Source organism: Dendrobium catenatum, unplaced genomic scaffold (assembly GCF_001605985.2).
Source record: "Dendrobium catenatum unplaced genomic scaffold, ASM160598v2 original_scaffold_200660, whole genome shotgun sequence".
In the NCBI taxonomy this organism is placed as follows: domain Eukaryota; kingdom Viridiplantae; phylum Streptophyta; class Magnoliopsida; order Asparagales; family Orchidaceae; genus Dendrobium; species Dendrobium catenatum.
In genome coordinates, this window is record NW_021519076.1 from 51,953 (window position 1) to 62,573 (window position 10,621).

At 35.1% G+C, this 10,621-nt stretch overlaps 1 protein-coding gene across 1 annotated transcript; it reads right to left on the bottom strand.

The window, feature by feature from the left end:
* Window positions 1-3,973: 3,973 nt before the first annotated feature.
* Window positions 3,974-6,187, bottom strand: LOC110093968 (cytochrome P450 71A1). The gene is made up of 2 exons (XM_020819046.2): window positions 5,247-6,187; window positions 3,974-4,869 (listed from the first exon to the last, which is right to left on the bottom strand). Exons 1-2 carry the CDS (start codon window positions 6,135-6,137, stop codon window positions 4,255-4,257), a joined length of 1,506 nt encoding a protein of 501 aa, XP_020674705.1. The 5' UTR covers window positions 6,138-6,187; the 3' UTR covers window positions 3,974-4,254.
* Window positions 6,188-10,621: the final 4,434 nt, after the last annotated feature.

A 10,621-nucleotide genomic window follows, 5' to 3' on the forward strand; every position in this document is an offset into this window, starting at 1 on the left:
ACTATTACTGAGCACATGATTTTTTTTACTTAGTGTATGATACAAGATATTGATTTTAGACTGGTATATAATTACATAACATAATGTGTATACTTATTTGATATTACTTCATTATTATGGATTTTGATAATCTTCATAGTTGCTTCGATTTTATTGATTTATATAATTTTCTTGTTGGTTGGATCTCATTGTTATGATGTATGGATGACATATGTACATCATTTACAGGTTTATATAATTTGTTATTTTTATATTATATTGTTTTACTTCCCTTTATATCGTATTGGTTTGCTTATTAACAGATTTTATTATATAGTATGTGTTTTGCTATTCTTGCATAGATAAATGATCATATTGATTTTTACTATTATGAACTAAATGATTATTTGCATATAATTTTTTTTATCATAGTTTAATTTTAATTATAATATTTTAGTGACATATTGGATCTTTTTAGCTTATTATATGTTATTTAAATAATTTCATATTAGGGATGATGAATGAGAGTATGAGACTAATCAGTTACAGGATTCCTTAAGTTTTACTATTATTTTAGTTCTTTTTTATTTTTAGATATTATTTTGTGGTGAGGAGTAAGCAGATGGTGTATTGAATTTGAATGACTTCTCGCTATTATAAATGATTTTTGGATAGTGATTATAGATGTACATTAATATTTTGATATATAGATTCATTTTTGCTGATATTTATGTTATTGAAAGAAATTTGGTATGTGTGGTTACTAAATAACATATAGATGTTACAATTCTTTCAAGATTTGAGGTAATGGTGCTACAATGCCGAACACAAAAATGAGTTTATATATATATATTCCACTCACACCCTTCTTCACTTCAGCCGTGGATTTCCATGGAAGGAAAGAATAGAAGGTAAAGGATGGAGAAGTGAGGAAAGAGAAAGTTGGGTTTTTTACTACCGATTCATTCTATTGCTTTTATTAAAATTCTTTAGATCACTATGGGTATCTTCATTCCTTTTTATGTTTTCAAAAATTTTTATTTTGACCATTTGATTCTTCCAAAAATGATTTTAAGTATATATTTTTTGGATTTAGTAAACTTTTACTGCTTAACTTTTTATATGTTCTAATACTAATTATTCTAGGTGTTTTAATTAGTTGATTTTATAATTTTAGTAGTTAAAAGTATAGTTATTATATTTATATGATTTAATATGAAAAGTGATTTTGACAATTTAATTCGATTCTAATGTTATTATAAATATAATGATTGAATACTGGTAAGTGATTAAGTGTTTGATCCTCGTTATTTCTTATATAATATTGAATAATTATAATATGTGTAAAAATAAGTAAAGATTGAATACTCACTGATATTGGCTGGAGATTAACTGACTTGTATAGGATGGTAGCCCAATGGGCTTTTCTTTAAATAATGTGGTTTACTGTTATCCTATACTAACTCATGTGATTTGCCGATTAGGAATTATTTTGCCAACAGGCAAAGAGTGACTAGTTTATTTATTGAGCTAATAAATTTTTATTACTTAAAAAAAAAAACACCATGTAAGCTACAGCTTTTCATTTGTTTATTGTGCTTACTAGGATGTATTACTAATTTATTATCACTATACTGATTTATTGTTATTATACTATCTTACTATTACTGTTATAGATTTTACTGATATTGATATTGTTAAAGATTTATTATTATTATTACTACAATTGATTCACTTTTTAATGATTTATTATTAGCACGTGATTCTTATTACTTAGAATGTTATATACGATACTTATTTAATATTAATACATATCGACATAACATTATGTGTATACTAATTTAATATTACTACATTATTATGGATTTTAACAGTTTTCATAGATGCTTTATTTTTGCTGATTTATATGATTTTCTTATTGATTGAATGCCACTTCTTTAGCATATGAATGACAGTTGTACTGGGTTTTTTGCTTTACAAATTTTACTATTCTTTTACTGCACTATTTTATGGCCTATATATCATATTTTTTACAAGTACAGAAATTTTATCATATAGCATGTCCTTTGTTATTTCTACATAAATTCATAATCATATCGAATGTTATTGTTATGAATTAAATGATTACAAGCATATTATTTCTTTACCAGGCTTTGAACTTAGTTGTAGGATTTGAGTGAGCTTCTAACACTTTTAACTCATTATATGTGATATAAATAATTTTGGGTTAGAAAAGAGGATCGGGAGAGTAAGAATGACTAGTTATAGAATTTCTAAAGTTAAAGGTATAAATGATCTGAGCCAACTCAAACTCGACTCACTAAGGAGCTTGCGAGTCGAACTTATCGAGCCATGAGCTCGAGCTCGAGCTTAAATATTAAATTAGCTAGAGTTTGAGTTTAATTAAGCTTTGCTTGTAGGCTCACGAGCTGATTTAAAAAATTTAAATATTAAAGAATTTTTTTTTAAGAAAAATAATATTCAAAATTTATATGTTTAATAATAACATTTAAAATTGTACAGGAGCTTTAAAAAATAAAATTGTAAAAAGTTCTTTCACATTAATTAATGCTCTATTTCCTAAAAAAATATGTACGGTTTGCAAGTTTTTCAAAAAGAAATCTAATCGCTTATTATTCTTCAATCTCCATCTATAAAATTGTACAACATGTGGTCCATGATTTCTTTCAGTGAAGTGAAAAATCCCACTTTGACATTTATCAAGTCTTGCTCTCAAGTATGAGAACAAACACTCGAGACGAGTTTGCGCTCATTCTCTAGGCTTCATTCAAGCTCGAGCTCGAGTTCAAGTTCTTTAATTGAGTGACAATTCGAGCTCAAGATTTCTCTGACTCGAGATAGACCCAACGCGTTTACACCCTTACCTAAGGTTTTTGTACTATTTTATTTCTTTTTTGTTTTTAGATATTCTTTTGTAATCAGAATTTGGCAGATGATTTATTTAATTTGTATGACTCATGCCTATAGCACATGATTTTTTGATAATGAATATAAATGTACATTGATGTTTTGATCTATCTTGTCCACTGGTATTTATTTTAATAAAAAAATTAGATAACTCTAGTTGAAATATATAATAGATAAAACATAAAATTATTTTCAATTTAGATTCTGAGACATCACAAAGGACCTACAAGAAAAATAACTCTAGTACCTATAGATCTACTCTCATAATTTTGTATAATTTATAAGAGAACCTTTGAAGGTGTTTGTTTAGGGTTTTCCTACATTTTGGCCATTCAAAAAAAAACGTGGGCATTCCTTGGTGATTCATTGGTTCGCGATGCATTATTCGATGAAAAGTCTAAGAAGTAGGCAGATTTGTAAGTAATATTGCAAGAGAGAATTGAAATTGGTATGTGCTTGACCCTTGAGTATGGTGAGGAAGATTTGGTATGGGATAATATCAGAAGTTTACTGAATATGCATAGTGGTTCTATAGTGATTAATATGCTTGCAACGATCAAATGCTCTATCATAGAGATAAATTTGAAATAACTTAGACTCCACTAAAATAGGATGATGGAGAAATGGATTAGTTAGAGGTGAAGTTTTGAAAGTTATGTTGTAATCAGCTTAAGTCCTTCATGACTGGTCGAGGATTACAAGTAGTCTTAGTAACATGGAAAGGATGTGTTAAACTAGTGTTGAACCTAATGTGTATAGTAAGATTTTGATTATTATAAATATTATTATTAATGCTAATATAATTTTTAGTTAACTAGGGAGATTTTTGGACTAACAATTCAGGTCAAATAAAATAGCTACCACACAAGAGACCAAATCAGAAAGAGGAGCTAATTGAACCAATAATTTCAAACATGAAGACCATACAAGATTAAGAAGAAGTTAGAAAGTAACATGAGGTTTTCAAAATTATAATTTTTTTCTTTTATTGAGTTTTCTGTTATGTGTAGGATTATATTAACTAAACAAACATACACACAAACATACACTGATTGAGACTGTAATAAATGATGAACTTGTAATATATTGAGGTGGTGGCCTTATACAATGTAACACTGAAAATGTTAGTTTTCTCTCCACTTCTTCTATAAAGCTATATTTTCTTAATTCCTTATTTAATTTTTCTGTATGATGATCGCTAAACTACTAAGCATATGCTTTTACATAATAGGAATATGTTATTATTAGTGGTTTCAAACATTTAGTGCACGAATGTATTACATAGAATGATGTTCTCAAATATATGAGATGATCATAGCATCTTATTTAAAATGACATTATGTAGCTTTAATTAACCTTACAAGCTGTTGGCACCAACTCCAACTTTTGTTTCCGAAAAGAAATTACTTCTCCACCTTCATCCATGTCTATATCGTCAATAGTTATGCCGTTAGGCAGACTCCAATCAAAGCGATGCAGAAGATTTGCCAGAGTAATCTCAATAATAGCCATTGAAAAATTCATTCCTGGGCAAATCCTACGACCAACACCAAATGGAATGAAGAAAAAATCATTACCCTTGTAGTCTACTGTACAATCAAAGAATCTTTCTGGCTTGAACTGTTCTGGTGCTTCCCAATACGATTCATCTCTCCCCAAAGCCCATGCATTGAAGACTAGTCTAGTTTGCTTAGGAATATTGTAGCCTTGTATTTGACACTCTTGCAATGACTCTCGAGGAAGCAATAATGGAACAGGTGGATGCAGCCGAATGACTTCTTTTATAAAAACCTTAAAGTAGCTCAGTTGGCCTAACTGTTCTTCACTAATCATGTCTTCTCCATGAGCCACTTTTCTCAGTTCGTCCTTTACCTTTTTCATCACTTCAGGATTTCGCATAAGTTCTGCCATGCACCAATCCAGAGTTGTGGATGTTGTCTCTATTCCAGCAACAATCAAATTCTATTTCAAAAAAAAAAACATGTTAAAAGAAATTTTAATTTGATTCTATAGTATTTAGATAGTTGTTTAATCTAAAGACAATCATTTTACTTTGAGACAGTATCATGAATCATTAAAATCTATTTGAATAGTAATATATTGTTTAACCAAATAGTATGATATAAAATGATCATATTCTGAATATATCAATAGCCTGCACTGCAGATATCAATGCTATTGGCCGGAAGCTAGAAGCCAATGAAATAAAAATTACAATACAATAAAAATTGATGAATTAAAATTGTAAAACATTGAAAGAATTATTATCTGAGTTAATATCTACTTGAAACTTATATTTTACAACTAAGGTATTAGCAAAAAAGACTTAAAATACTTACCAATATAAGACCCCTGATGTGATCGTCTGTGAGGACAAACCCCAAGCTCGAATCATTCTGCAAATCAAGTAACGTATCAATGAAGTAAGTGCTATTCTTACCGTTCACCTCCTTTGACTCATGACCATGGTTCTTAATAATTGCATCAAAAGTAGCATCCCGATTCTTCGTGTAATTCTTGAGCTTTCTATCTAATCCGCATAGCACATCTAGCCATTTTAAATTTGGAAAAAAATCCTCAAAGAAAGCTTGAAAAACTAAAGTTGAAGACTCGTGTGATAGTTTAGACCAAAGTGCCTTTTTCTCTTCAGTTATCCATGATCCTAAAATCACTCTAGTTATCAACTTGGTTACGTAAGAATTTAACATCTCTGTGAGTTTTACAACTCCATTACCCCTCGAAGTTTCATCCGCAACTTTTCCAAGCAAAAGAGACAACTCCTCTGCCCGAGCGAAGCTCAGGGACTTCACTTTTTGTGAGCTAAGAAGGTGGGTTCTGGCAAGCTTTTTCATTTGTCTCCAATTCTCTCCATATGGAGCAAAGGCTATGTCATTCTTGTTGTTGGACAAAGCATCCGTTAGCTTCGTCATTGGACGAGTTGCAAATACGATATCATTGTTTCTAATCACCTCTTCAACAATTTTGGGGCTTGAGACTACTAGAGTTCGAAAACTACCAAGATGAAGAAGCATCAAAGGTCCATGCTGCTTTGAAAGCTTGTAGAGCGAGCGATGGGGAATCGAGCCAAGTTGGTGGAGATTACCTATGAAAGGAAGTCTCGGAGGTGAAGGTACGAGAGCTACCTTCTGTGAGTTGGCCTTCCTTCTTTTTAGTAGTAGGAAGAAAAAAGAAATAATTGGAATAGCGGCAAGCAAAATTGGATTCATCATTACCCCGATTTAGCTACTTCTGCAATGGACGATCATTGAAACCGAAATCCACGATTATTTATAACCCCAAAAACCTTAGGAAGAAAAACTCAAATAATAATTATATACATAGGAAAGAAAAATATTAATAATAAAAAATTTAAGTTCAACGCCGCCGGCTATGACCAATTTCCATGAGAGTGATGTCAGCCTTAACCAAAAAGAAAGTTAAATTTTAAAAAATATATTCTTTTAACTCTTATTATTAATATTGCATACTTTTTTTTTAGATAAACATTATATGAGTATTCAGCGCTAATCTAATCATTTTAAAATTTTGAAATAAATATATTATTTGAATAATTAATTTATTTTTAAATTTCACTTATTTTAAAATAAGAAAATTATGTCATTCTTGATACGTCGTCATAAATTATCTTGAGCGGGCATGAATCTCGAGGCAAAACTCAAGTTGGAAACTTCAAAAATTGAATCTGGAATCATCTGAACTCCGATTTCTGCAAACTTATAATCAAATTGAGCGTCTCGGAAATAAGAACCCAACGACACCAAATTCAACTCGATCCGAGCCCAAATGAGTCCAAATCAAGGGCACGAAGCGCTGTTGGAAAGTTCGAACCTTAATTTGAGTTACCAAACGGTCTCCGAACTTGACGAACTTATGGTCGAATCGAGCGGCTCAACGAGACGAATCCAACGAGCCCAAAATCGCCGAATTCTGAAGTCATTAAGACCTTCAAATGCCTAATAAACGTTCCACAATCGAATGATTAAATATCGACCGTTCATCCGAACCACTCAATATTCGCCCGGATCTCTGATCTATTTACGGGTCATGCCACTCCAGAAAATCTATAAATAGACCCCTCATTTCTCTTGAGAGAGGATCGAAAGCAAGAAGGAGGAGAAGAAGAAAAGAAGAGGAGGGAAGAGACTCCTTCCCGACCACCGCCGGAGTTTCGCCCGAACTCCAAATGACGCCGGAAGTCCGCCCGACTTCCACGGGATGCCAGAATTCTGCCCAATTTTAACGGGATACTGAAATTCTTCCCAATTAACGACAAAGTTCCTCCTTGACGCCGAAACTCCTCCCAAGTTATATCGGAGTTCTCCTCAGCCACCAACAGACGTCGGACTTCTACCCGACGCCGGACCTTCACTCATCTTCAAGTTTCTACCCAAAGCCGAACTTCTACCAGTTATCGGACTTTCGATGGATGTATATCCGAAGTTGGATTTCTTTCCATTATTAGACTTCTACCTGACGCCGTCCTTCTGACCTTCCTCGTCAGACAACAGTTCTTCCGACCTCCGTCGCCAGCCGACTACAATTTTTCTGACTTACTATGCGTCACCCACCGACTACAATCCTTCTGGCCTCCGTCGCCAGCCTACTATGGTCCTCTTAACTTACGTCACCTGTTGACTACAGTCTTTCTGACCTCCGTCCCCCACCGACTATGATCTTCCTGACTTACGTCGCCCGCCGACTACAGTCTTTCTGACCTCCGTCGCCTGCCGACTGCAATCCTTCTGACTTATGTCACCCACCGATTACAGTCCTTTCAACATTCATCGCCAGCCGACTACGGTCCACTTGACTTACGTCTCCTACCAACTACAGTCTTTCCGACCTCCGTCGTCCGCCAACTACGGTCCTTCTGACTTACGTTGCCTATCGACTACAGTCCTTCTGGCCTCCGTCGTCAGTCGACTACGGTCCTCTTGACTTACATCATCCGCAGACTACAATCTTTCTGACCTCCGTCACCAGACTATGGTCCTCCTGACCAAACGAATACGTTAATATTGACTCTTTGTATTCACATCATGTAATGTGCTCTATAAAATGTACATCAAGCTAAGGCCTTCTCCCAAGGAAGGGCCTCATTTGTAATCAACTGTTACACTAGTGGATTCATTCAAACTGGGTCAGGCCTCATGGTTTTTCCCCCTTTTTAGGGGTTTTCCATGTAAAATCTCTGGTGTCTCTTATGAATGTTACACCCTCTCACTTATCAGATTGTGTACTGGATCTTCGTACAATGTTAAGACGTTAAACTATATATTTCTCTACCGCCGCGAATACTCTAGGACGCAACAATTTGGCGTCGTCTGTGGGAACATGGTTCCCGACTGGGGACAATTTTAGCTCCAACCTCAAAATGTTATTCGACTGCTATTGATGCATTAATTTCATGGAATCATATCCAGACTGAGGGGGCAACCTTGACTACAATTTTACTCAAGAAGATCCCTCCAAGACTTCTAAAACCAAGACAATATATAAGGAAACTCTTGGCAAATGCAAGGAAGCTTTCGATAAATTTCAAACCATGTACAGTCCCTTACTGGACTTCTACCCCTTAGGCAAGGTCTTAATCTCAACCTCAAAAAGGCAGTAACGGCCTAAAGATAGACCATTCTTCACCTTTGATTCGGGATACACGCAGCATTAGCCCCCTTCAATCAAAGCAAAATCGATCCCAGGGAGATCTGATTTGACCTCTTCTATACAGGTAACGTCGTCGAGCAAAGGCTCAGACATACAACCTCGGATAGGTTTCATATCTTTGGTGGATTCTCTTGACCTCTTCCACACAGGTTAATGTCTTCGAGCAAAGGCTCTAACATACAACCTCGAATAGGTCTCACATCTTTGGTGGATTCTCTCGATCTCTTCTATACAGGTTAACGTCATCGAGCAAAGGCTTCGACATACAACCTCGAATAGGTCTTACATCCTTGGTGGATTCTCTCGACCTCTTTCGTGTAGGTTAACGTTGTCGAGAAAAGGCTCCAACATTCAACTACGGATAGGTCTCACATCTTTGGTGTATTATCTCGACCTCTTCCATACAGGTTAACCTCGTCAAGTAAAGGCTCTAACATACAACCTCGGATAGGTCTCACATCCTTGGTAGATTCTCTCGACCTCTTTCATACAGGTTAACATCATCAAGAAAAGGCTCTGACATATAACCTCGGATAGGTTTCACATCCTTGGTGGATTTTATTGATCTCTTCCATACATGTTAACGTCCTCGTCTAAAAAACAACCTCGGATAGGTCTAACTTTCTTGGTGGATTCTCTCGACCTCTTCCATACAGGTTAACGTTGTCGAACAAAGGCTCCGACATATAATCTCGAATAGGTCTCACATCCTTGGTGGATTCTCTTGACCTCTTCCATGCAGATTAACGTCGTCGAGTAAAGGCTCCTACAAACAACCTCGGATAGGTCTCACATCCTTGGTGGATTCGCTCGACCTCTTCAACATAAGTTAACATCATCGAGCAAAGACTCCGACATACAACCTCGAATAGGTCTTACATCCTTGGTGGATTCTCTCGACCTTTTCCATACAGGTTAACGTCGTCGAGCAAAGGCTCTGACATACAACCTCGAATAGGTCTCACATCCTTGGTGGATTATCTCGACCTTTTCCATACAGGTTAACGTCGTCGAGCAAAGGCTCTAACATACAACCTCGGATAGGTCTCACATCCTTTGTGGATTCTCTCGACCTCTTCCATATAGGTTAACGTCATCGAGCAAAGAATCTCGGATAGGTCTCACATCCTTGGTGAGTTCTCTCAACCTCTTCCATGCATGTTAACATCGCCAAGCAAAGGCTCCGCATACAACCTCTGATAAATCATATATCCTTGGTGGATTCTCTCAACCTCTTTAACATAGGTTAACTTCATCGAGCAGGGCTCTAACATACAATCTCGGATAAGTTATATATTCTTGATGAATTCTCTCGACATCTTCTACAGAGATTCTTAGCAGGCTAAAAAGCCTTTAAAAAGTATATTATGCATGTCTCAAAGATGCAATAACAATTTAACTTCATCCAAGGGATAAGTTCTTAACTTCATATATAGTATCAATGAAGTTACATAAATTTAGATTTAAATGTACATTTATTCTCACTAGAAGATGAAATTAAAAAGTACATTGACATCTATTGTACAAGCTACTATCATCAAGCATCTCCTACAACTTCTTCAAAAAAAGATTACATTTTGGTCTTCATCAGGCCTCAACTCAGTTGACACTATGTGTGTGTCGTCAGACCACTAATATAACACACTACTTCGGTCCCTTGACTCAGGGATATCTGATGTTGCTACACTTCAGTATAGATGCATATTATATTAGTGAAATGTCATTGGACTACCACCATCATTAGCTCTTCATCTGATATTTACTTGCAGCCCTTCACTTCATATCATCCATCATCAGCTTCTCGCTCGACTGCTACTTGCAGTGCACCCTCGAACTCTCTCCTTCAGCTCTACACTTGATTGTTGACTACTAATGGGCTTAAACTCGATCGTCCATCACCGACAGATTTTCGCTCAAATGGCATTGAAAATCTCTCGTATACTCATCACTTTTAGTTCTCCTACAGGACACAATCACCGTCAGATCTTCTTAAATCACCCTCGTATACACGTAGCAATTGATCTCCTTT

Excerpts from the sequence above, each read along its gene's own strand:
- LOC110093968 (XM_020819046.2), bottom strand. The coding sequence starts at position 6,137 with ATGATGAATCCAATTTTGCTTGCCGCTATTCCAATTATTTCTTTTTTC. Across the intron at positions 4,870-5,246 it reads ACATCAGGGGTCTTATATTG|AATTTGATTGTTGCTGGAAT; the intron begins GTAAGTATTTTA and ends TTTTTGAAATAG.